Here is a 26275-nt window from a genome sequence, read left to right as displayed (position 1 = left end):
AATAAACGATCATGCCGAACGTCCCACATACACCTTGCGAGACCTGATGATCATCTTTTTAGCTCGGTTTTAGAAAGGCTCCAAGTAGCGGTAGCTTATTCGCGAGCAAGCAAACCAACCAGTTAACTACGCTCTACTAACGTACCGTTTTGCTTCTCTTCTTCTGACCCGTCTCTGCTTCTTCCATTCAGCCGCCATTCTCACCGCAACGCCTGAACCGCACTCGTCGTCGTGGATCGCGGTGGAAAAGTCCGTGCTGCAGTACGCGACAACGCAGCGCGGCCGAACGATGCTCATCTTCAGCGGCTACAAGTTTGTGGAAAATCGGCAGAGCAAGCGGAACATCTTCTGGCGCTGCGCCCGCTACGTGAAGCACGGTTGCCGGGCCGCTTGCGTGACGTCGAAAAATGGTGCCGGCACCCAATCGATACGGTTGACCGGGCTGGCCCATAGCCACCCGCCGGAAGATGGACGAACCACGGACAGGGCGAGCGATCAACCGTCCACCACCACCACCACCACCATGGTGTCGGTCGTTGGACAGTAGATCGAGCAATAATGGTAGGAAAGGGCGAGCCAACGTGCGTGTGAGTGCATTTATTTTCCGCAGCCGATTTTCAGCGCTTTTTTTAAAATAAATAATTCAAAGTACGAGATCGCGTGCGTGCGTGTGTGGTTTTTTTCTTCATTGTGTTTTAACTAGTATTAGACCGTTTTCCGTTAAAAAATTTCCACTAACACTAGTGCTTTTCCTTTCGTTTTTTGTAGAAATCATCAAAATGGACGAATCAATTGCACGCGATCACGACGGTGGTGGTGGGAAGCGTCAGCCAGAGCCTCCTATGTACGGTAGCTACGAAACAGGCAGCAAGCTAGCGTTCGGCGTGTCCCAGCGGGGTGCCAAGAAGCTCATCTACGACCGGTACGAGTACATCAAGGATCGGGAGTTTCCGCTGTCCACCAACTGGCGGTGCGCGCTGTTTAAGCGCTACAGTTGCCGTGCCCGTGCCATTACGAAGCTGGTGAACGGCACCACGTACGTGCGGCTCACGAACCACGGACACAACCACTCGCACAAGGAGTATCGCAAAGCACAGAAAATGTTTGATTTGGTTTAGTGGCGAGCCACAGAATAAAGGTTTAGAAGTTGTCCTGCCCCCCCGCCCCACCCACGGGGTCAGAGTCCTTTCGTTTCACCAAGCCAGGGAGCAAAATAAAAGGCGCGCGTGTACAGTGAAGCGGGGGGTATTTGCATATTATCTAGCTTAAAGGGGTTTTCCTACATATTGTACGGGGTTTTTTCCTACCGCAAAAATTCCACCTTTAATAAGCTCGATTGCTAACACAATCCCCTGTTCACTTTTGCTTCCACGGGGCATGTGTCTCTTTCTCGCTTGCAGATGGCTTCCACTATGCCAAGTTCGGTAGAACGAGACGGGGCCGGCAGATGCTGATGTACCGCGGGCATCGCTATGTGCGCGAGAAGCGGAAGGGAGACATTTCGAACTGGCGATGCTCGTTGCATTCCAAGTACCACTGCAAGGCACGGGCCGTCTCGATGCAACGGAACGGGCACGAAATGATGCGCCTGACGCACGTGCAGCACACGCACGACGCCTTTCAGGAGGAGGAGACCCCGGATAGCAAATATGGAATCGTAGATAAGAAATAAACTTTCAAAAAATGAGGAAGAAAAACTAGACAAGAATTTAAATGTGTGCGTGTGTGTGTGTGTGGTCTGGCTGTTGTGTTGTACCGTTGCCTAGACCGTTCCCTCTTTACTAATATGCGCAATTCCTTTCCTTTGTGTGTGTGCGTGTGTTTCCGTTTACTTTTAGGAGGAACGTTCATACCGGCCACCTTCGGCAAAACGCGCCGCGGTCAGCTCAAGCTGCTGCACGACGGGCACGCGTACACCCGGGATCGACAGTCGGCCAAGACGTGCAACTGGAAGTGTTCGCTCTTCACCCGGTACCGCTGTAGGGCGCGTGCCGTCACGAAGGACATCGGCGGTTTCGTCCACATGAAGGTGACCAACACGGCACACTTCCACCCGAAGGAAGAGTACAAGCTGAGGATCAAGAAGGAAACGCCGCCGGATCCGTAGAGTACAAGCTGCCAGGAGATGAGCTAGTGCTGGTTGGCTTCCCTTTCTGAATAAGCCAAATAGTTAGTCGCGTTAGCCGAATTGGAATAGTTTAGGTTAGTCGTGGAACGATCGTTCGTCCGTACGAGACGGTCCATCTGCATTGTACAGCTTCGATTAAGTGTCCGAGCTCCACAGGGCAAAGGATTGGTAGTGCATAAAGCTTTCCAGCAGACAAGATTGTGTTTTCTTTCCTTGAAAATGTCACTCGGCCGCACCTACGCCCGCCAGTATTCGTGTGATCGGCGGTGCCTAACGTTTAACGCAACTAACCATCAGCTAACGCAGCTACTGCATCCTTCTATGTGTGTATTCCGTATGTTTGCAGGTGCGAAGAGCGTCAGCGTCCAGCAGCAGCGCGCCTGCTTCGAGTTCACAACCCGCGGCACCCAGTGTCTGGTGTACGACGGGTATCTGTACAGCAAGAACAAAACGTTCGAGAATGGGACGCGCGTCAACTGGAAGTGTCGGTTCTACCACCGGCTGCACTGCAAGGCCCGTGCCCAGACGCGGCTCATCGATGGCATCGAGTACGTGAAGGTGTTTCGGAACGAGCACACGCACCCGCAGGAGACGAAGACCGTTCGCCGGCGGTCAAAGCGCAAGATGAAGCTGAATGCGGAGCCGGTGGGGCATAGTTTAGGGTAGGAAGCATGCACAAAGCCCTGCGTCGTGGGTTTGTATGCATTGGGAGAAGGAGAGGAGGTTTTGCTTGCAATAAATTCATGTTGTGATACACATTTGTCGACTCCCTCGCCAACACTGGCCAGTACGTTACTCTCCGAGCGTTGATCTTACGATAGCCATAGAGCTTAAGGGGCAGGGGGAAAGGAGTTAAGCTTTAATTAACTAATCCCAATTACGTGTTTCGTTTCTTTTCTCGCCTCTTCCAGAGTACGAGCAGGATTCCCGCTTGCTGACGCCCGAGTTTAGTGTCACCCAGCGCGGTCATCCATTGCTAGTGCACGGCGGCTACAGCTTCACGCGCAATGGCGAGTTTTCCGACACGATCAACTGGCGCTGCTCGATGTACCGGAAAAGGAAGTGCAAGGCCAAAGCGATCACCGTTAAAACCGATGGGCAGGATTCGGTGAAGCTGACCCACGCGATACACAACCATCCGCCCGGGCTTCCACGGCAGAAACACATCAAACACTGCTGGACCGAAACGCTCACACTGGCACCGACGACGACGACGACGGCGACGGCAACGACGGGACCGCTCGCACAGCTGGACGATGCATTCGGCGACATTATGGGACTGGCGGATGAACATGACTTTCTCATCACCATTAAGGACGAATCGCTCCACATGGATTGCATTGAAGATTCACTGTAAGGTGGTTGTCGCAGAGATGAAAGAGATTAAAGATTCAAACTTGTGAATGCGTGCTGGCTTTGTTTTTCGTGATTTCGTGAATATCTCTGTTGCTCTTATACGTACCCGGGCAGATAATTCATTAGGAGCTTTGGGCATGTTCGCTCAACTAACACGTTTACCGACGTTCTTTCTCGTTGCAGATAATGATGGCAGCACCGGCGGATCGCTCAGTTCGATCGTGTTTGTAAGCTTGCCGTTGAAACACAAGGTGGTAACGAAGATATACCACAACGGGTTCTACTACTGCCGCAGCAAGTGTACCGCCCGCACGACCTACTGGGTGTGCGATCGGTCGAAGCAGGACAATTGCCGCAGCCGGATCACCACGTTCGAGGACAAGCGAACGTATCGGGTGACCAACCCGGTACACAACCACCGTACCTTCCGCTGTGGGCAGGATTAGCCGATACGGGCTGCTGTCTCCTCGGGTACGCACAGTTAAACACGCTCAAGTGAGATCGGCCAAAGGGGCAGGCCAAACACCGCTCGAGGCTGTAGAGAAGAGTCTCTTTGCGGACCGAAAACCGCTCGACTGCTGCCTTTGCCCACATTTCCTGAAAGTAATATTTTCCCCCCTGTTTTTCATTTTAGGATTATCTCTAACCACGGAACACATGGCCACTTGGAGTAGGACACTTCGCCAGCTGTTGAAGCACGTCCACCTAATGCTTTACGGCGAACGATAATGGGAAAATAAACTGAACCTTTGACTGTATGACCCAATGTTGCACATTATTACCTTATTTAACGTATTTCCCATTGTAGCGTTACGGTCGTGGTATTTTGTTAAAAACCGGACACCACCGAATTGAGCATTTAGGAAGCTTGCGCGCTGCCGTACTGTACAACAACCCTTATATTAATACTGATTTTGTTTTCTCTCTTCCATATATATCTTTTCTGTACCTCTAAACGCACACACAACAACATGATTGTTTCGACGGCTCCATACTAGGCAAAAGCGTCCGCCCGGTTTCGCTGCTGCACGTGGACGGATGGTTGTTTACGGCCGGGCAGCGCGGTAAGCCGAAGCTGGTGGTCGAAAACAATTCCTTCTTTCGCACCAAGGGCGACAGTTTGCGGGCGTACTGGTCCTGCTCGTTCTACAAATCGAAACGCTGCCGCTGCAAGCTGGTAACGCACCGCGGCAGCCCCACAATCAAGTACACGCACAAGCCGCATACCCACGCGGACGAGTACATTGATGCGTCCACCGTTACGCCGCTCGATGCGGACATCGACGAGTTTTACACGCGCGACGTGAAGGAGTGCATCTGAGCGGGGTGGAGCGGGGAATTTTTGTAACTATGCTTCAATTATGTTTTAACCACCACTTCCTCTTTTTTCGTCCCCTTTTTTTTCACAACACTCTTAGCAATGCGATGATGCGGAGGGAGAGAGTGTACAATATTGGTTCTGCAGAATAAAGAAATGAATAAAGCGAAGGGTTTACAGTACTCTTGTTTTCTTCTTTGCAGCTTTTCTAGTGATGATTTACCCTATTCTGGACATTACCTATTGCAAGTTTACTAATCGAATGCTTTGCTTTCAGGTCTCCTGAGAGCCGTGCGGATAAAATGCGCCAACGATGAGAAGAGGCGCCATGTGAGCCTCACGATTGAGCCTGTGAAGGGCATACGGAACTGTCCCACCATCCCCTGCGGCCGGTTACGAACCGTGTATTACGTGTGTACAGCATGAGAAAAGAAAGTAATAAATACAAATAGTTAACACAAAAAAGTACATATTTACTGTTTAGATTGTGCTGGCTTATGCTTCGGGGAACCCGTTCTCACTACTTGTGTACCGCCCGCCAAACATTTCCAATTGCTGACAAGTTTTTCTTTTTATTTTGCTTTCCCCAAATTGTATTTTAGATCCCGAAGCACCACGCAACATGGTGCTGAACGTTAAGGCCGAAGGGATGAAACAGCAGCCGCCAAAATCGGGCACCGCCACCAGCCTGGGCCTGAAGAAGGTGTACAAAACCGATGACGATGGGGAAACGATCGATGTGGAGCACAAGTTTGCACTCGATTTGCGGCTCGAGACGGGTTGCAAGGGCCGCCCGAAGCTCATCATGGGGGGGTACGCGTTTTTCCGCAACAACAGCAGCAACAACAAGACCTACTGGCTGTGTTCCAAGAGTCGGCTGCTGAAGTGTCGCGCCCGCATCATCACCTTGGACGGGTGCTCGGGGATGATACTCAAGAATCAGCTCCACAATCATCCACCCACCGAGCTATAATACGACGGGCCGGCGGTGGCTCTGTTGCTATACTTTTGTTTTTTGAATTCCCTCTTAACGAACTCTGTTTTGTAGTTTATATCTCGCAGGGGGCCATATATTTGAAAAGTATTTTTCGTCGCCCAGTTTATGCAATACAGTGAATTATGTTTAGTAATAGTATGATCATCATCGGTTCATGAAATAAAAGCGTACGTACTACTGCAATCACGACCGGCAGCTTCTCTTGTCCCGGGGGGGAATCCTAGGGGGAACTATTGTCCCATGGACAGCGAAGGTGCGCTCCAAGTGCGTTCCGGCCCGTCGTTTCCTACCAAGAGAACGTAACCTTCACTACTCCAAGTACAAAAATCCAATAAACGCTTGCTGTGGCTAACATTTCGACAGTTTGTAGAGAAAGTTTTACTACCATCAAATGGATGGAATGCAGGTTAGACAATCTCAAATTTGGCTTATACATTAAAAGGTTTAAAATTGTCTCCCCTACTCAAACGATCGACGAGTAGTAAGTGGGTGCGTTTGAGCAAAGCTATATATTCTTTATACTAATTTTGTATCATTTTTTCTTTTGTTTTGCTTTACAGATTCTTCCGTGATGATCAGCTTCGTTAAAGGGCAGAGAGGAAGTTTGAAGCTCAAGTACCAGGACCACACGTACATTTGCGTGAAGCAGCAAAAGGACAGCAAATACTGGACGTGCTCGAAGCAGAGAAGCCGCAAATGTATGGCCCGGCTCATAACGGATCTGTCTGTGCAGAAGCTTTGCACCCGCAACACAACGCACACTCACCCACCCTAATATGCTGTCGAATCGAAGAGAGTAACGAAGCTGCAGTTGAATAAGTTAACCTAGGATAAGGTAAGAGAGCTTTGTACCTTCATTAACCGCTAATGATCTCAACAAAATCAAAATCTAAGGGGAATGTCTTGTGTTCTTGCAGGAATAGTAGACGGCAAACGGGTATTGTTGGTGTTAATGGTCTACTGCTTTACATTAATCAGGAGTCTTCATGGCGAGATAAATGGTGTCTTACCAGATACCATATCAAAACAATTTCGCATCGCCCATTTAGGTGAGTACTGTATAAACCGGTGAGTATGGGCGCCGGTCTTCACACGGCAGGGCCGAGGTTCAAATGCGATCTAGACCGCCTTCCTTCCCGTACGCAGAGCTGACTACTTTGCTACGGGTGAAATCAAGTCACAGAAAGCCAGAAATGGCAGGCCGAGACCTCTCGCGAGGTTGTAGTGCGAAGGAAGAAGAATAAGAAGATTGTATGAACCTATTTAGAGTAAAAATATCATCAAATTTGGAACCTTTCGCTATTCGATACCGGCCAATGCCAGTGATTCGCAGGAGAGGGACAGCTATAGTATATTCTGCCACCTTTTCTCTACGTTTTACTTGCTCTTGTTTCTTACTAATGGCTCAGTTTTTGAGTGTTTCTTCTTCTTATATTTTTTAAACGAATATTAATTCCGTTGCGCTCAATATATGTGCTGTGAAAATCATTGCAAGAATGTGCGTGAGAACATGCTAAAATTGTGATCACAAGATGAGCGGGGTCTCTTACAGTGCGTAACAGAACAATAGGGTCACTAGTTTTTAGAGAATAAGTAGAAAAGTTGGAGACATTGGTTAAAATGATGTTTTGCAAAATGGTAGCGAATGAAACGTGCTTCTGTTGCAGTAAAAGAGGGGTGTGCGTAGTAGCCGTTGACCACCATGAAAAAAATGTGAAAAAATATATTTCTGATATTCTTTGGTCTTTCACATTATGTCCACATTTTTGGCATAATTTTATCGTTTGTTTTCGAAATTCAAGATGCTCTTAAAAAGCAATTTCTCTCGCAAAAATCGCCCCATTTCTCCCTACATTTATTTAGCTCCCGCTCACGTAATACGAAGTGTACCAGGGAAATTTATACATATTTTGAAAGGTTTTTTTAGTAGCTTTATATTTAAAAAATTGGATAATGAAAAATCAAACTAAAAAAAACTATAAATCAAAATAAATGATATTTTGCATTAAAAACTTTAATATTTGCATCCCAGGATTCATTAAACTTAAAAAAAATGATATTTTTTTTACAATATTTGGGACTTATTCTTACTCATTGTAATTTTACTGAATTTTTAAATGCGGATTAATGTCAAAACAATGGATTTTCGTAAGTGGCCTTATAGTTATGATACATGAAGCAATTTTCAACCCAATAAAAACATAATTATTAGTGTGCGTAAAAATATGCAAAAAGTATAAGAAAACGTATTTTTTTATTCGCCACAACTTTGCGGAACATCATTTTAACCTATGTCTCCAACTTCTCTAGTTATTCTCAAAAAACTAGTGGCCCTATTGTTCTGTTACGCACTGTATTAGAATATTTACTACCCATCTCTTAGGAACCGTTTTATTACTATTTAATTTAATTACAACTATAACTGTCACAATATTGTCTCAATCAACTGTTACAATCTCTTCTCGTTTCAGATCGATCGCACCATGCATGTTGGCAGAAAGACAGGTGTAGCATAAAACCCAACCATCGTACTGCCTTTAAAAGCAAGTGAGACCAGAATTTTCAGCAAGCAAATAAATTAAGAAACGTTTTAAGGAACGGCAAACCAGAATGCGTGTGTTTATGAACGACTCTTTACTTCCAGTTAACCATTAACACCCTGATCACATACGCGCTCTAACTGTCTCTGTGTCTCCGCTGTTTTCTTGTCTTGCACGCGTTCCCCAGGTGTTGATGTGTCCAGATCCATTACGCTATACCGTTCCCGGCTTACGTTCATACGAGGACAGCGCGATCACAAGCTGCTGGTGGTTGGCGGGTACACCTACGCACGGAACAATTCTGCCAAGAACAACACCATCTACTGGGCCTGCCGCACGTCGTACGCTAGCGTGCGGTGTAATTCGCGCGTCGTGACTACGCACATGGCGGACGGCACGTACCGCATCGTGATCACCAACCCACGGCACAACCATCCGCGTCGGGTCGCACTGACGAACGAATATTTGCACAGCTTAAGCCTGCTGAACCGTCCATTCAATCGGAAGTGAACGGTTGTGGTAGGTGAATGACGCCGAACTACTCGCGAGAACGTAGCTTAAACTGGGTCAGCTTTCGGAAACGGAAAAAGAGAATAAACTAAAAGGAAAAGAAGCGTCAAGCAACAAATTTGCTTGCATTTTAAAACTCTCCCTAAAGCTCCACATATATGTTATAGTATGAAAAGCAAAAACAATATGATTTATTCAACAATACTTCCTTTAACAGTAGGACCGAGTAGGACGTGAAGGAGAAGTTAATATATAAAATTGATTCTACTCGGAATTGCGCTAAATTGGAAAGAAACATTATACACCATTCACTAGCGTTTATTGCTCCTTTTTTATATTAGCTTTTATCAACTATTTTACTAACATTTCTCTCTTGTCCTTCCTCTCTTTTTTCCAGTACGACGACAGCGGACGAGAAAGAACGATCAGACCAAGTGGCTGAAGGTGGACCTTTCGCCGATCCTGCAGAAACCGTCCGAACCGGTGGTGCTTGTCCCGTGCCGCCTCGGTGGTATGAAGGTGGCCTACCATGGATTTGATTACGCGTTTCATACCTCAAAGCACGGCATCAAGCACTATCGGTGTGTGCATCACGCCAGGCACGGCTGTAACGCACGCATCATCGTGAAAGCATCGCGCGTGTACGAGGTGATGGCCGTGCACAGCCATCTCACTGATCCATAGCTACCGTACGTCATCACGTGATTAGTAGAAGTAGTGCTGACCACTGCGTGTGTGTGCGTGTGTATAGTTCGTTTCCTGTCGTGCCTTTCATCCCCTACCACAACTGTATGATTTTTGTTTTTAAATAAAGACCCTTTTCCTCTTATGTTTCGTACCATCATCACATCATCCTTCTGTACTTGAGTGAGCTTCTAGAGTAGAGCCAAACAATTAAGGATTGCTATTAGAATATTAAACGGTCCTCCCCCCCCAGATGGACAATAATACACTTATCTCCATTAATTTACAGATCCCCGTAAGAAGAACAGCAAGCGAACGGTCGCCCACCATCGGCACAAACAGCTCGAGCTGCCGGAACCGGTGAAGCCGCCGGGTGTGTCGTGCGTCCGGCCGTACCGACCCGTTACCAAGCTCGACAACACTGACGGTAAGCAACGAAGGAATCGGCGTGCAGCACCAGGGATAAGGGCAGCCACCGTTGACGGCAGCACCACCGGTACGGAAGCTGGCCGGTTGCGTAAACTTGCGCTGGAAGAAATTCTGGCCACGCCCGGAACGCCGGCCGTTTACCTGACCAATCGCTTCGGTTCGGCAAAGGTGGTGCTGGACGAGCATCACTATGTGTACCATTTCGCTGCGCACGGTGTCAGCTATTACCGGTGCGAGCAGTTTAAGCGTAACCAGTGTCCGGCCCAAATTCTGGTCGTTGGTGGCATGACGCACGCCGTCAACCCCGACCATACGCACCCGGTTGACGCCCGGTTGCAGGAGCCGCTCTGCTCCCGGTACACGCCAGCGTAACGAAACGAACGATTGCGCTAACCAATAGATTCCTGCGCCAGGTAAAGGTTTACTCCGCTATTGTCCGATATTAATGATGTGCCCTTCGAAGGAACGAAGCGACTCTTTCCTTAGCTTAACTATTCAACCGTATGGTTGTTTGAGGCCGAATTCTCCGGGGTGTAAACCTTTTCCTCCTGTTAAGTTAAGCGTTCTTGTGCCGATAGCGATTGTAATGCACGTTCGTGCTTTTTCGCTTTCCTTTGCTCTGCTCCACTTTTCAGCTATACGCCGCATATTGGCCAACACGTTCACACCAGCGAAGGGCTTCAACCGGACGGTGGTGGTAGCAGCTTCCCGAAAGTGTACCGGCTCATCAGCCCGGCGCGGTCGTGAATCGAAACCTGCCCTAAACTTTGCCGCAATCACAAAAACTGCGCCCGTGCCCATGTCCGTCGTGCCGACGCGCAAAGGTGCAGCGGGCATCCTTTGCCAGGGCCATCATTTCGAGTTTCGGTACGCGCGCAACCAGCACAAGGTTTATCGGTGCGCTTGGCACAGTGCCCGCCGCTGCCAGGCACAGGTGCTGTTGTACGATAAGTTGTTCTACATCATTAGCGATAAGCATACGCACAGCGAGCCTGCCAAGCTGGATCCGGATATACTGGGCAAAACCACGCTAAAGCAAACGTGATCCCGCAACCGAACGTGGCCTTTCAAGGATGATTTTTTCTTTCTCTTATGATTAGTACTGAGCAGCGCAATACAGTAGAGTAGAGGAACACGATTTTAAAGCTATATATATACACACGTAATAAAGATATTTTTGGTTGAGGGTATGTTCCGCAAAATGTTTAGTGTGCAAATGCGTTTCAAATATTTTGTAATAACTCTGCAAAGGCGTAGATGATCAGTGAATTAAATGACGAAAGCTTTCCGTTTCTTTTTCCCTTTCCTCAAGGCTCACCAGAGTTGCGGTACATCCAAAATGGCAAAGGATCGCAACAGTTGTGTATCGATGGGTTCCCGTTTACGCGCCATGTCATCAGTAAGGATACGGTGTACTGGCGGTGCATACAGTTTCGCGCTTACCGGTAAACCACTCGCTACTCATACAACCTAGTACTACGTGGTAAAGGGCACGTAATAATCCATTCGTTATCCAATGTTATCCATTCGTAGCTGCCCCGCACGGCATCGACAGCGACGTTCGACGGGAATGCTGGAACTGGTACATTCGCTGCACAATCATGGTCCCATCCACGCTCGCCGGAAGCGTGGTACCCTGAAAGCGCTCATGAAACAGTGGACCACGGACCGGTTAACGTCCATCAGCAGTGCATCGAAGAAGAAGCAAACGATGAACTGAATTGGGAATAAATGCTGCTGACGCTTGAAACGGTTTTCCACTCGTTTTGCCCCACGGCCTAGGCCCCAAAGTTTGGCTTAGTGCAATGTTTATGGAGCTCAGCTCAGAAAGAAAAGGCTCAACAAGTGTAACAGGAGTTTGACTTTAATAACTAATATCTGCTATCGTTTTCCCATCTCGTTTCCAGGCATTGCCCTCAAAGACGTCTGCTTTGTGCAGACGAAGCGCGGTTTCACGCAGCTCTGCGTCGACGGACACTTTTATACGCGAGACAAAACGCGCAACAATACCTCCTTCTGGAGCTGCACTCAGTCGAAAGTGTTCTGGTAAGGGTTTGGGTTGCGACTTCTCTTACCCGCGCGTACGATCACACTCCTTACACTCTTATCTACCCCACCACAACCAGGTGTACGGCACGCGCGTCTACGGTTTCCGTGGTGCAGAAGAAGGGAGGATATCGAGAGCGGGTAATACTTCGCGGCGATCACAATCATGCGATCGTTACCGAACGGCGGAAACCGGGTGTACGGGCGCAGTTGATTAAAAATCTACACCGCACCACAAAATCGATCGAACGGCCTGTGTAAGCGCACAATTGTGTGTTGTATTTACTTGGATCAATTTCCTAACAATCTCTACGGCATCAACGCAAGCATTCATTCGAAGCGATCTACCACTACTACTCAGTTGTATTAAATAAACAAGATAGTTGATAAGTTGTTAGCAAATTTTTCCGCTAATTTAATGAAACTTGAATATGGTTTTGTGTATAAAGTAATAAGCATTACATGGTCCTTAGCTCACTTTCGCTCTACTTTTTTTCACTTTACAGGAGCTCCTAAACGGCCCATTTTTATTGTGAACCAGCACGGTCCAGTCCAACTGCTGATCGATGGGCAGCTCTTCAACAAGCGAACGCAATCGGAGGGGAAAATCGTTTGGAATTGCATCGAACAGGAACAACATGGGTACGTGCATAAACCGTCATCTGCTTACCGTCGTCCATACAGCTGTTGTATGGTTTACTCTTTTCAGTTGCAAAGCATTCGTAATAACTTCCTGTACCAGGGAGCGCAAGCTGGTGGATTCCAGCATGGCACACAACCATAAGTTGGAAATCGTTGTGCCTTCGACCACGGCACAACGCGAATCGAACGAGGTGCGCGAGCGAATGAAACTGTTTCGCGAGAATTTACGCGCCAAATTGCACCCAAGGCGAAAGGGTAAGGACCGTGCGAAGCTATGATCGGCAATGGCCTGCTTGCACCTACTGCTGGTGCAAGGATATACCTTTATGCCGGAAACGGAAAGCTCTCAATTTATTAAGCATGTACACGATGGATTCATCAAGGAAATTCATCAAATTATTACTGAGGGATGGGATAGCGAATCGATGCCTTGTGTTTGGAATCTTGGCATCATCTATCCCATATACAAGAAAGGAGATAGGCTAGAGTGCAGCAATTACAGCGGTATTACGGTGTTGAATATCGCCTACAAGATCTTCTCCCTAATCTTACAAGATCGACTTGTCCCATTCGTCGAAGAGATAGTCGGAAACTGTCAGAGGAGGATTCCGAAACGGAAAACCAACCACTGACAAGATTTTCATGATGCGCCAAATCTTGGAGAAGATGGCCGAGCAGCAGCTCTACTCTTACCCTCTCTTCATTGATGTTAAAACCGCATATGACAGCATAGCCCCAGGGTGGCACCATACGACGTTATGAGCTCTTTTGGAATCCCGGCCAAGCTTACCAGGCTTGTAAGAATGACAATGGCCAACATCACATGCCAGGTGAAGGTGGATGGAAAACTCTCAGGGCCCTTTGCTACCACCAAGGGCATATGCCAGGGGGATGGGCTTGCCTGTCTTCCCTTTTCTATCTGACGCTAGAGAGAGCCATCCGCGACTCGGAGGTGAAAACTACAATCCAGATCCTGGCATACACGCTAATGACATAGACATCATTGGTTTGAGGCTCTCCTATGTAGCGGAAGCTTATCAAAGGATCGAGCGAGCGGCAGAGAACCTCGGTTTGGAGATTAACGAGGCGAAAGCCAAAATGATGGTGGCAACACCTGCGGCCCTGCTAACAAACACTGATTTACACAGGGGTACATGTACAGATAGGTAACCGCACCGCAAGAAGTCGTCCAAAACTTTACCTATCTGGGGTCAAAAGTCAGCACCGACAACAACATTGATGTTGAGTTACGCTCAATGGTGCTGGCTGCCATCCGGTCATACTACAGCCTGAGGAAACTTCTCCACTCTAAACACCTGTCCTGACGGATGTTTATGGGAGACTGTACAGAACATTAGCAGTCCCAGTACTCACACACACCTCTGAGACATGGACTCTGTCCAAAAAATGACGAAGCCCTCTCAGCCGCGTTCGAGAGGAAGATGCTCAGAAGGATCTTTGGCCCCGTATGTGTGAAAGGACAATGGAGGAGCTGGTATAATGACAGCGAACTAGACTCGCCAGGCTCCGGTGGGTTGGTCACGTCATGAGAATGACACCGGACGACCCATCCCGTAAAGTCCTTTTAGGCCGGCCACACGGACAGAGGAGGCGTGGTAGGCCCAAATTGGGATGGAGTAATGGCGTTGATGCGCCCGCCAGAACGGCCGGGATAACGGATTGGCAGACGACGGCGCTGGACCGTGAGCGGTATCGAGGATTGTTGCAGCAGGCCTAGACCGCAAAGCGGTTGTAGCGCCTGATAAGTAAAGTAAGTAAAGTACAGTGGATGCCGGGAGGAGAATTGGTAACTATTGGTTTGAAATGTGATGCCAAGCTGCTCATGCATTTAATTGCTTATTACAGCTGCAAAGCACTCATCGTTGAGCAGAAAACAGTAACGCTTTCAGTAAGAATGACGATTGCAATGGCAATAAAACCTTCAAGGAGTGAAAAATTTATTAAAAAATCATTAAAAGACGAAAGTTAATAAAAGGACACCAGAACCGGAATTGTGGCTATTTTTTCTCTCTCGCAATGATCGCATCGGCGCCCGCCGCCTAGTTCAACAGCATGCTTTAAAGTGTCGCAAACACTATTTGACTAACGAATCCATTTCCCTGCTCTCACCAAAACCCAGGCAAACGTCGTGAGGTGGAGTACATTGTGACTTCCCGCGGTGGACTGCAGCTAAGCATCGATCACTTCCGTTTCGCGCGTGATCGTATACAGCGCAACGTTGTTACGTACCGTTGCGTCCACTACAGACCGCTGGGGTAAGTGCCATGCCGGTTCCCTACTGCTTCGAGCACTAAACCATGCTAATCACACAGTTGTCCACACAGATGTACGGCTCGCGCTAAAACTTATGGCCCCGACAGAAAGCTAGAAATTATAGCCGATGAGCATAATCATCCGGCGTACATGCATCGACGCCGGAACGGGGTGCTGCGAACCTTGCTCAATGCACGGAAACAAAGAGGCAAGCAAGTAAGAATGATTAGTCTACTAGCAATTAAGCATACCATGATCATCATACTGACTAATACTCGATCGATTCTGTTGCAGCAGACTACCACGAAAGCTTCAGACAATCGATAGCAAACCCGGGCACAAAAGTAAGCTAAGCCGACTCGAGTCGGTAAAGGTATATGGTGCTAAGAAATAAAGCTATTTCTATTAATACATTTATCTATAACTGCAACCGTGAAAGCATTTTATACCCTTTTTTAAATTTTATACTGCGCCTATAATAGTGTTACTGCCATTAATCTGACTCTTTGATCGTACCTCATCCTACCTAACTAATCAACCCTTTCGTTCGTGCCCATTTTAGCTAACATCCCAACGAAAGTGGACGCTCGAAAGGAAGAATTGCCCGTAGTAGCAGCACGGCGAGGAAAACGAGCATTAGAAAAGGCGACCGATCCGTACGGCTACAACCAGCGGGGCAACTTGGTGTATCGTAATTTTAGCTTCTCGAAGGCCAACATAAACGGGGCGGCAAACATCATCTACTGGCGGTGTACCGAGTACCGCAAGCATCGGTGCTGTGCCACGCTGAAAACGAAGGGCAAAGAGCTGTACGTTATCGACGCGAGCCATAACCATGAGCCGAAAAAGTATGGCCCCGTCATGCCTGCAACGTTGCCCATTTTTAAGGTAAGATCGTCGGCAGCCGTTGCCTGTTTCGGGTTTGATAGATCGGTTTGTGCTTTTACTTACAGCCCCCAGCGGATGATTGTTTGCCGGAAAAGACCGCCGATGAGCATGTACTATAGCAAGCAGCACGTTCTTGAACACGATTGTCCTATTCGAGGACTGCGTCTTATTTTGCGTGGATTTATGGCAATGGACGTAAGCTGTTTGGCTAATGTGTTTTGTGCCTACTTGGGGAAGTGTAAGGAAATGTTATCAAAAGCCTTTGAAATAGTGGTTGATGATCTTATAGCTTTTGTGAGATTATGAGTTCAATCCATTTTTGCTGTCTTGATCAGCAATCATGATACGTGGCTCTCTTCTGTTCCATTACAACAAGCATTTCTCGGGGCTTTAATCTATTTCCTCTAGATCGTGTACCCCTAAGGGAAATCTTAAGTTGGTTGGACGTGATCAATGCCCATACCGATCAATAAGGAATTAATTTTCCCACACTGATCGCTTGATCGCGGCCGTAGAAAGAGCCTTCAGAGGGCGCCAGAGGAATCCTTAAAAGGGTCACAAGCCCCCATTCGCAACGTTGGGGTTTGAATTGCTTCCTTCTATTCGGTCTACCCTAAACAACAACCACGCTTAATAAACGTTACTACAATATGATACGCGTTTAGTTTCCTTTTTTGTTTCTGTACGTAATCATTCCATAATATCCATTTTTGGTGACATTATTTTGTAATTTTGTCCTCAACTAACCACATTATAACCCATGCTTATCGTTTTAGCCAAAATCACACCACCGCTCACGCAAAAAGTCGCCACCGTGCCGCCGCGAACAAAACGAGAATTGACACTAGCGGCCGATCCGTACGGCTTCAACCAGCGGGGCAACCTGGTGTATCACAACTTTAGCTTCTCGAAAGCTAGCATCAACGGGGTGGCAAACATTATCTACTGGCGGTGTACCGAGTACCGCAAGCATCGGTGCTGTGCCACGCTGAAAACGAAGGGCAAAGAGCTGTACATTATTGACGCAAGCCACAACCACGAGCCGAAAAAGTATCAACAGGTCGTTGGCCTGTTGAGATTCCCACCAGCGTGCGTAAGAAAGCATGAGTAGTAGACGGTGAGCAGGCCGAGCGCCGGTTGGTGATGGTGATTGATTTAAGCTTTCTCGTTATTTACAAGGGCCCCTTTTTCCTGGTGGGCGAAATGGGGGGAAAAACACATAGCGTTTAATAAAGAGCAACCTTTCATGTTACGCGTTACTTCTTTCACTTGACAATCTATGTATGCAGAAGACTTTGCCCATTTACCTTTCACGCTACCTACTAATACACACATCTGTTCTCGTTTCCGTTTCCCTCTCTGGTGTACAGGTCTGGAAGTTGACCTTTCGAACGAGCTGACACGCAAATTTCCCGACGTTACCCTGTTTAAGACGAAGAAATCGCCAGTGGCGAAAAGGAAAGGCACTGTGGCCGCACCCTCCCTGCTGATGAAACGCACCGCATCCACCGTGCTTACGGACAGTGTGAAAAAATCTGTAAAACCCACCGGCACCGTGGAGGTCGTACAGCCAGACGTGAGTCTCGTGAAAACGCTGAACAACACCCGGCCCAATCCGGACGACATTGTGAAGCAGCTTTCGAATGGCCACACACTGCTGAAGCTGGTGAAAACGCGCGTCCGCGGGTTTTGTGTGTGCTGCATTCGCAAGATGCAGGATCCGGAGTACAAGAAGAAGCTGCAGAAAATCATTACGTACTGTTCGGCCTGCTCCAACGGCCAGTGGACCTGTATGAGCTGCTTCGACGAAACGCACGGTGTAAAGATGTAGCGTGCTGGGGGGCGGGATGGGAAAGATCATTGTACTACAAGTAAGCTAACGTTCCCCCAGGTGGAAAATTGCTGAACACAGTCAGTAGGGAGATTTGTTTATAGTTCGCTTGTGTCAGCGAAGGGCACTGAGTGGGGCCCCTCGTAGCCTTGTTGGGAATAGAAAGCAATACGACGGCGCTGCAACGTTCTTGTAACGTAAACTGCATTAGAAAATACACTCTGATACCCCTCTGACATGGTTTGCTGCCTAACTTGACAAAAGCTGATGCATCATAACAGGCTTTCCGCAGGATACGAACAGATATCCCAGGGAATCGTACTCATAATCATATCGTAATCATACGACTAATACTGTTTTCTGTGCTTTAATTTTAGGACCACACAGCTAAATCATCGGTCAGCTAAAAGGACCCACATTTGCATCGTCCTGACGAGAGACGGTTAGCCGACGGTGCGTGTGACCGTACCGTAAAAGGTAAAAGGGAGATAATGGAGGTAAAATCGTCGCTATGCTCGTACCGATCGATGTCCCGCGAGTGTACATTTCAAGCACGTTATGGGAACGAAGAGAAGAATCCGCGAAATAAAGCGTCCTTTGAAGTGCGTTGGTGTTTTCCTAGTTTTGTTTGTTTGTTTTATTTCAAATTGATATAACCACCCCTCAAAACCACTTACTTCCGTTGATGCTAATGGTTTATGTGTTACCTTTTTCCTCCCACCACACACTGGCTTCGCTACAGCTACAGCTTCACCGAGACGACAGGTGGCGTTCAGCAGGATAGCACGAAGTCGAGTGAGCGAGTTCAAGCGGCCGAAGCTGTTAGAAACGACAAACCATCCTACCGGCACGACGGCGGCCGTATCCGGGGACGATGAGAAGCAGCCCGGAGGTCATGGTGAGGAGAGTTATGTGGACGTGACAACCGTGCCTGGCTTCAAATTTCCACTGCAGCAGCGCACCGATGTCGAACGGCTAGAGCATGCGATTCAAAAGAGCAAGGACTTTCGAAAGAGATATGTAAGTGTTTTCTAATTGTGTGATGTAGAGTAATCTTGTAGGTTGCTACACGGACAGACGGACAGACAGTGTGCGTCGGCTTCTTAGAACTAGCTCTCCTTCTGCACAGGTGTTTCATATTTAAAATTGCGTCGTTGTTGCTTGTACTCGATATGGAGTGGCGGGTTTATCAGTGAAGAGAAGGTCACCCAAACATCTTGGCATCTTGTAAAGAGTCCTCCATTATCCAGAGACTCCGTAATTCAAAAGCGCCCCTCGTCCAAGGAGTCTCGTCTTCAAAGGACCAAGAACCAATATAAACTATTAGAAACGGGACTCGATTAATTTCGTTCTGAAGCGAAGAGCTGGCTGTTCTTATAAATTGATTTAAATGATTGCTAACACGCTTCTTGTTTTCTTTTTCCCCCATTCCAGGTTAATTTCCTCATTCAACGTAAGCCAAAAAATATGGTAATACAAAAATTCATCTCGACCATATTTTCGGACGGCGCCCTTACCGCGTACAATCTGCACGGTTCCAACACATCCGGCCGGCCGAAAATACCCATGAAAGCGTACTCCGTATTTTACGACTGTTTCATCGGTACGTGCACCACTCACCGAGCGAACGTTGAATGGTGGGGAGGGGGGGGGGCGGTTTTCACAATTTTTTTATACATGTCTTCTTTTTTATTTCCCGGTCCTCGGTACTCTGCTGCGCACTGCGCATCGTCGTCGTGGTGGTTCGGTTTTGCAGAAGCTTTCCAAAGCACCGGTTTGGGTGAGCACGAACTGCAAGCGCAGCTGACGGCGGCCATCAAGCACAGTCGCAACCGGATGAGACAGCGCACCTTCCGCGCGCGGAAACATCTCGAGAAGAACTTGACCCCGATGTTTAAATCGGATTGAGTCGAGTGTTTGTTGCGGTTTAATAGAAAGCGGGAACTGGAGCGGTACAAAATCGGTAGCTAGCTTAGACGAAGTTGTTGTACAGCGGAAAAGGCCCTCGAGCTAAGCTAGCAGTTAGCCGGCCGCCACTTTCTCGCGGATCGTATGATATCTGCCTTTGGAATTCGGTAACTGGTTCCCACTTAGCTATCGATTTCGTCCTTCGTCCGGCTGTACATTGGAGGAGCGTACCGCATTTTGGAAGCGATTACTCCCTAACTCACCGTTTGAACCGTTTGAAAAGCAGCCTCACAGATCGATCGGTAGCCTAAACAATAAAGTACATTTCCATACAAAATGCAACGGCGTACAGCTTTTCGTATCGCGTGTGGTGCTCGTAGTTTCGGCGCTATTAGATAGAAACTGCAGGAAACTTGTCACCGAACTTCCGATCAAGAAATCGGAGGAAATGTTTTGAATTGTAATACTTCCATCTCTCTACTCCTGTTTTTATCGTTGCAGGACTGCTGCTAGCGGTGGACAGGTTGAAAGCACGGCTGGCTGAATTACGAACCGGGCAGAAACCGACACCGATCGCTAGCATCACCGAAATTCGCACCATCCAGCAGAAGCTGAGAAGCATCGACGACAAGTACTACAAGCAGCAGTGTGCCAATGCAGCGAAACCGCAATCGCTCCAGATCAGTGGCTTCCCGATGCCGTTACAGTGCGAAGAAGACATCGAACGGTTGGAGCTAATGGTGAACCGGAACCCCAAGCTTAGGACGCAATATGTAAGTGCTTTTGGGGCTTTTCCTGCGAGATATGCAATTAAAGTTCGCCTTTTTGGTCGCCGCAGGTCGAATTCCTGCGCTGCAACAAAGCGCTCAGTGTAGATGTTAGCGATTGCTTTGGCAAGTTTTTCACCAGCGAAGCGATGATGGACGGCTTCAACTGGAAGTGCACCCGAAGCAGCAAAAAGCAACGGAAAGCGATGGAAAACTATCAGATATTCACTAGCTGCATGTTAGGTACGGGTTTTTTGCGGTTGGGACTCTTCCAGCTTGGAATTTAATCATGTTTGCGTGCCTCTTTGCAGAAGCCTGGCGGGAGCATGGTATCGACGAGATCAAGCTGGACAGTGAGCTGCGCCGTGTCGTTACGATACTCAACAAACGACGTTACGTTGCCAGCCGTGGTGCTGCGGCCCAGGAACAGTACCGGCGAGAGTAGTATGGGGCTTCAAATCTGTTCCATAGAAAGAAAGGGGAAAGGATTCTCGTTGCAACAGCAGTGTACCTTTGCGATGTTTGTACTTGCAGTAGATAAATTAAAAGTTTAATTGCGAAATGCCGTTGTAGCTTACTTTTGTTCTATCCCACATCTGAATCTGAAAAAGCTATAGCTAAAGCCCTTAAATCTGAATCTCCTTCTTTTTTGCTCCATACTCCACATAAAACCGCCGGCTACACACACACACACCTACAGGAGAAGGCATCGTCGGGTTCTGCTTCCCCCTTTCATGCCAGGAAGATATCGACCGGCTCGAGAGTTCCATCCGCGCCGATCCCGCCGTGCGAGCCCAATATGTGAGTAGTGACACTGTGCGTAATGCGAAGCTAAATTGTTAATTGTCGTTTATAAAACAATTCTCCCTCGCTTAGATACGTTATTTGGCGTCGAAAAAGCTACCAAACGAACCGGTGTCAGCATGTTTCAGGCTGCTCTTCAGCCACTGGTCCGTGTACAATTTTAGCTTGCAGTCCACGGACCATACGAAGGCGTGCATGAAGGATTATAAAATATTCACGGAATGTATGATGGGTAAGCAAGGCCGGGGAAAAGGAAAGGTGTTCATGGTTAATGTTTTTAAACTCCTATTGCAGAAGCCTGGCACGGATTAAGGGAGGTGGACTTGCTGAAGGAGCTAGCGATCGCTTTAGCAGCTGCGTACGAAAACAGCAACCAAAGTCTTAACTACAAGCGGCGTAAACGATCGGAACTGATACAAACGATGTTACGCCAGAAGCAAGCGAGATAAAGACCCATATGCAAAGGAGCTGGAAAAGCGAACCGAGTGAGTGAGCGAGCAGATAGGTTATTTGAGCCCAACTCTTTCCTACTAGGCAAACTGATTCTCATTTCTTTGCAACTCTTTGCAACAGTTATACCAAAGGCGAAAATCGGATTTCTCAACATTTAAGCTGCTGGAGCTGCGACGGACCAGCTGGAAATGAGTGAGGGAAAACGTTTCCCACCCTGAATAAAATAAGCTTCTTCTTTTTTATTTGAATTTTAGCCACGTGGATGTAGGATTATAGCTCCCCGAAAGCGAAACTAGGCACGGAGGGGTACACAGGGACAGCAAATAACCCAATAATAAAAATATTCGCAATTCCACCCTCCATTTATCGTTTACCCTGACCGAAATACATTTATTTTATGTGCCAAAAAAATTGGTTTGGTTTTTGTTTTTTGCATTCGCCACCACAGTGAAACTGTCCTTCTTTGCATTCGTAGTTAATGATAGAACGTTTGAGGCTAATTACACAACTATGTTCATTTTTTTTTTTTGATGTGCTTACAGCATCTGGAAAAGTGCCCCCAAAAACCCGGCTGAAGATAACGATGGTCAAATCGGAATCGTCCAAGGGTGGTATGGTGTCCCGCACGCTAGCCTTCCCACTGGCAACGGGCGACGATATCGAGTATCTGGAGCAGTGCGTCAAAAGCTCGGAAGATCTCAAACTGCAATACGTAAGAGCTGCAGTCACATGTGTGTGTGTTCGTACAGAAATGTGTTTGTATGATGATTAACGTTTCCTTCACAGGAGAAAATACTGCAACACTTTTTGCAAAAGACACCGATGAAGCCGGCATTTGCGCTGCTGCACGTGTTCACGGAGGAGGCGCTGGCGGACTACAACTACAGCGGTCACTGTAACTATACGCGCGATAAGAAAAAGGCGATGCGCCACTACGTCATCTTTACCACGTGCATCGAGTGTAAATATTTGGCCTCCGTTGCGCCACGTCGTCCTGCGGCAGTGTGCGGGCAAAAACCTACGCCGCTGATATTAACGTCTCGATTCTCGTTCGTACACTTGCAGCTGCCTGGTCCAGCATGCTACCGGACGAGCTGAGAAGCCGAGCGGTGCGGGACGTGATCGCTTTGGTAGGCAATCGCAAGCGGATGCGTAGGCTAAAGGAACGAAAGCTTAAAAGTAACCAGATCGGTTAGTTGCAATTGCCTAACGCAACCATTCGTCAGCAAGTAAGCACATCCAGCTTGAGCTGCGGGAAAACATTGGCAACCTAATAATTCCTTGCTAATGCACTTTTTTTTTGTTTCGCAGGACGCTTGGAACATGGAAGAAACATTTCTTGAAAACAATCTTGAAGGATTCGTTAACGATTTTTTTGTTTTGTATATGCAACAACAGCACAAACTGAGCTGCTAAACCGATCGTTTAATTTTATCGAATAACTCACAATGGATAAGAAAGCAGAATACATTGTACAATTCTTGTAATAACATAAGCAACAAATTTGTTTTCGTTATTTGTAGTTTTTCCTTTGGGGCGCGAACCACTGAAACGGTTTACGGGGACCGCTGTTCAACTATACCTTAATAAACGAAAGTTCCTTTTTTCATTTTCAAACTCCGCAGATGATGCTGCAAAAGAACAGTCGAAGGAGGGCACCACCACCGTAAACGATAGTAGCGAGTCTACGGCGTTGCCCCCAGAACGCGAGGTGGACATTAACCCGGAAGCGTGTACTATCAAGTTCCCCATCCTCACCGAGGAAAGCGTGGAAAAGCTCGAAGAATGGGTCGGTGCAAGCGCGATCGTTCGACAACAATATGTGAGTCTGTTCCGTCCCTTTTTGACCTTTTGAAAGGGGGCTTTTTGTTTTAATGTACGTTATTTTTTGCCATGCAGGTAAATTATCTTTACACCGTTATGAAGGGACGCAAATGTGTGGGTGAAATATTTGGCAAAGTATTTGCCGACACCGCCATGTACGGTTACAATTATTCCGGCATCTGTAACCGTGGACCGCCGCGTAAGGCAATGTTAGGATATGCCATCTTCACCGAATGCATGCTTGGTGAGCGTCGTGCTATTGAGGCCAGACCGTGGGGGATCTTCCCGCTCTATGCTTCCATACTATCGTTTCCTTTTCTCATTCCAATCCTTCCAGAAGCGTGGAAGGAAGCGGGCATTAATGAGACCACCTTGCGCAACAGCTTATCGCTCATTATCAAGCAAATCAATGGACGCAAGCGAAACCGGAAGTACTTCCAGAAGCGTCGTGCCAAACGGATGACAACCAAAACGGATGACGAAGAGGATGAGGACGAGGAGCACGAGCTGTCTATTACAGAAGGCGGTTGTTGAAGCACCAGCACCAAGCAGAGTGAGCCCGGAAAGCATATAATGTTTTGTAAATAAATCAAAAATATAGAATTTTTTATGCAAAATTACGATTGAAAATGAACTTTCAATGAGATTCCCCTTCAAAAAGGACAATCAATTATGGAGTATCAATAATGCCACCAGAAATGTCCAAGTCTGTTTTCTTTCAGGAACATAAGCCTGAATCCCTGGATAAACATGGCAGCTAGATAAAGCATTCCCGAGAGGAAGATGGCAATCAATAGGTGTGTCTGATGGTGAGTGTGAAATAGAGCAATGACCATATGTAACTACTATGCATGATTGTTTGTAATTTCCCCGTTTTAAAATCAGAGCACCGCGTCTCACCGAAATCTGCTGCCCCTATCTATTTGCAGACAAACCTACAGAGCACATGTACCACCGGGCACCACAGGCAGTGAAGGATTTGGTTCCAGCACTACTAACCCCAGTCATTCGTTGGCCAAAGGGCAGGCAGGCAGGCGGGCGGGCGGGCAGGCCAGAAGGGGTGCATCAATGAACAACCGCAACGTAACAATAAATATCAATATGTATGAACTAGAAGCTAGACTTATACACAAGCACACACACATACACACATACACGGCGTAGTAGTATTACTACGAGGTAGTATATATTGCAACAATTCCGAATCCATCATACAGCCATGAGTCGTTTCAAATTCATGATTGCGTCCGGTAGCAAATAGCTGTGTAGCGCTAGATTTTGAACGTGTAATGCTGCTCCTAACAGTGGTACCGCTTTTCCTGTTTCTTTCCTGCCACTCTTATTCCAGTGCCACTGTTCAACCTCATGGAACCGGCCATCAAAATCGAGGAGGATAGTACGGACTTGGGCGAGTTTGCGTTCCTCTCCGAACAGCACCTGATGGACGACATTGCGGACAGCATTAAGAAAGGTAGCAGCACAGCGAAAAAGCACCCGCTTTCCCGCAAACGCAAGCTGGACATTGCCGAACTATTCCAGCTTACTTCCGCCGGCAGTACCGGCGCCAACCAGCGCAATCTGTTAGAAGCCCCTTTCCCAATACTGACGATCAACGAGCTGAATGAGTTCGATACGCTGCTGCTGGGCAATCTTTCATTCACGGAAAAATGTGTAAGAACAATGGGCCGCCATATGGTGCGTGTGTGTGTGTGAAACGAAATGATATAATAAGGTTTTGGTTTTAGGCACAAATGCTACACTCGGTGATTAGGGATGAGGGCAACTCGCTGGACAATGCAACGTGCCACATGCGGTTGCTGCTGGAGCATGCGATCGATTACACGGTGATACTGCGCTACAGCTGGTACGGATTTATGCCACGCTCGCCGGCCGCCCGAAGCAGCGGAGAGCAGCACCCGTTCCGCAATCTGCTGGGCGTGATCAGCTTGCTGCACCGGGCGCGCCAGCTACGGTTTGCGACCTGCAGCCGGGAGGAGATCAACGAGGGCATTGAGAAGTTCCTCAAGCGAAAGTTGCGGTGCCATGCGCTGTTTGTGAAAAAGCAGCAGCTAGCGAAACAGCAAGGCTAATCATGTGTGGGTGTGCAGGTTTAACCTGGATCCGGATCCAAACAGTTGGTGCCAAAATATCGGCTAAGAGTAGCAGTAGATTAGACCAAACCAAAACAACCCATCACGAAGAATCTCACGCGGGGGAAAGGTTCCACTCTTTTCCATCTCCTCTAGTCATTGCATGTTCGTTTCGTGGTGATGCTGGCGGATGTATAAGATTAGATACTTATTGTGATTTATTGCATACGTAACCAGCAACCGGGACCGGATGTGTGGAGCGCCGGATCACAGCGCACCGACATTGCAATCATGGTGTGTGCTCCAGAGTCCTGCTGGCGAAAGAACTAACCGAATCGAAAGCACGATATAGATTGTAATACCAATAAACATGAGATTAAAATTATCTAAAGCCGAACGATATGTTTGAAACGTGTTTCGCGGTCTGTTCCACGCGTAGATATTTGTGACGCTTTATTTCTTTTATAATTTTTTATTTTTGTTTAGCTCTTATTAATTATTTTCTTTTCTTTACTGTAATTTAAATATGCTTTGGTGTTTCTGTACAGCAGAGTCCGACGATGAGTTTAAATCACCGACGGAAGATAATGAACTGCGGTTCCTGACTACGAACAAGGGCAAACAGGTGCTCGTACACCATGGCCACGTGTACAGAATCAACCGGCACCGTGGCCGACTGCGCTACTGGGAATGCGTAAAGCGCCGTACGAAATTGCAATGCCACACCAAACTGACGACCGAGTATAACAGGGTGCGTAACATAAGTGGCGGCAAACATAACCATCC

General features: G+C 47.6%; 4 protein-coding genes across 9 annotated transcripts in view; all 4 read left to right on the top strand.

The window, feature by feature from the left end:
• The window catches only part of LOC118506813 (modifier of mdg4-like), a 42239-nt gene extending 21359 nt beyond the window's left edge, over nt 1–20880 (top strand). The window contains exons 5-7 of one of the 5 annotated variants that reach the window (XM_036044478.1): nt 20053–20324; nt 20390–20561; nt 20630–20880. In XM_036044478.1, the coding sequence (XP_035900371.1) occupies nt 20053–20324; nt 20390–20561; nt 20630–20763 (578 nt within the window). In that variant the 3' untranslated portion in view covers nt 20764–20880. Of the gene's footprint in view, nt 1–2474; nt 2791–3039; nt 3530–9822; nt 9961–10597; nt 11165–11869; nt 12009–12088; nt 12266–12514; nt 12540–18385; nt 18664–19077; nt 19247–19399; nt 19894–20052; nt 20325–20389; nt 20562–20629 lie in introns of those variants that run through there. The other 4 variants (XM_036044475.1, XM_036044486.1, XM_036044481.1 and 1 more) reach the window with 4 other exon arrangements.
• LOC118506821 lies at nt 5087–5985 on the top strand. Its single transcript, XM_036044511.1, has 2 exons — nt 5087–5237; nt 5405–5985. The coding sequence occupies exons 1-2, from the start codon at nt 5225–5227 to the stop codon at nt 5773–5775; spliced, it is 384 nt and encodes a 127-aa protein (XP_035900404.1). The 5' UTR covers nt 5087–5224; the 3' UTR covers nt 5776–5985.
• An 830-nt stretch (nt 20881–21710) lies between the features above and the next one.
• Nucleotides 21711–23309, top strand: LOC118506819. The gene is made up of 6 exons (XM_036044507.1): nt 21711–21767; nt 22118–22287; nt 22362–22536; nt 22641–22766; nt 22887–23058; nt 23201–23309. The coding sequence occupies exons 1-5, from the start codon at nt 21764–21766 to the stop codon at nt 22916–22918; spliced, it is 507 nt and encodes a 168-aa protein (XP_035900400.1). The 5' UTR covers nt 21711–21763; the 3' UTR covers nt 22919–23058; nt 23201–23309.
• A 633-nt stretch (nt 23310–23942) lies between these two features.
• LOC118506818 lies at nt 23943–25927 on the top strand. Of its 2 annotated transcripts, none has more exons than XM_036044506.1 (4): nt 23943–24208; nt 24329–24482; nt 24748–25070; nt 25145–25927. In XM_036044506.1, exons 3-4 carry the CDS (start codon nt 24765–24767, stop codon nt 25487–25489), a joined length of 651 nt encoding a protein of 216 aa, XP_035900399.1. In that variant the 5' UTR covers nt 23943–24208; nt 24329–24482; nt 24748–24764; the 3' UTR covers nt 25490–25927. The 2 variants fall into 2 exon arrangements, with proteins under 2 accessions (XP_035900399.1, XP_035900398.1); XM_036044505.1 differs by having other exon boundaries at nt 24329–24502.
• The last annotated feature ends 348 nt before the right edge of the window (nt 25928–26275 follow it).

This window comes from Anopheles stephensi, chromosome 2 (assembly GCF_013141755.1).
Source record: "Anopheles stephensi strain Indian chromosome 2, UCI_ANSTEP_V1.0, whole genome shotgun sequence".
Classification (NCBI taxonomy): Eukaryota; Metazoa; Arthropoda; class Insecta; order Diptera; family Culicidae; genus Anopheles; species Anopheles stephensi.
Note: the sequence above shows the minus strand (reverse complement) of the source record. Positions and strands in the feature narration are given on the sequence as shown.

Coding starts and splice junctions, on each gene's coding strand:
- LOC118506819 (XM_036044507.1), top strand. Junction 22,288..22,361: donor AAGATCTCAAACTGCAATAC/GTAAGAGCTGCA, acceptor TTTCCTTCACAG/GAGAAAATACTGCAACACTT. Junction 22,767..22,886: donor GCTTAAAAGTAACCAGATCG/GTTAGTTGCAAT, acceptor TTTGTTTCGCAG/GACGCTTGGAACATGGAAGA.
- LOC118506818 (XM_036044506.1), top strand. CDS start 24,765: ATGGAACCGGCCATCAAAATCGAGGAGGATAGTACGGACTTGGGCGAG. Junction 25,071..25,144: donor TTTCATTCACGGAAAAATGT/GTAAGAACAATG, acceptor TTTTGGTTTTAG/GCACAAATGCTACACTCGGT.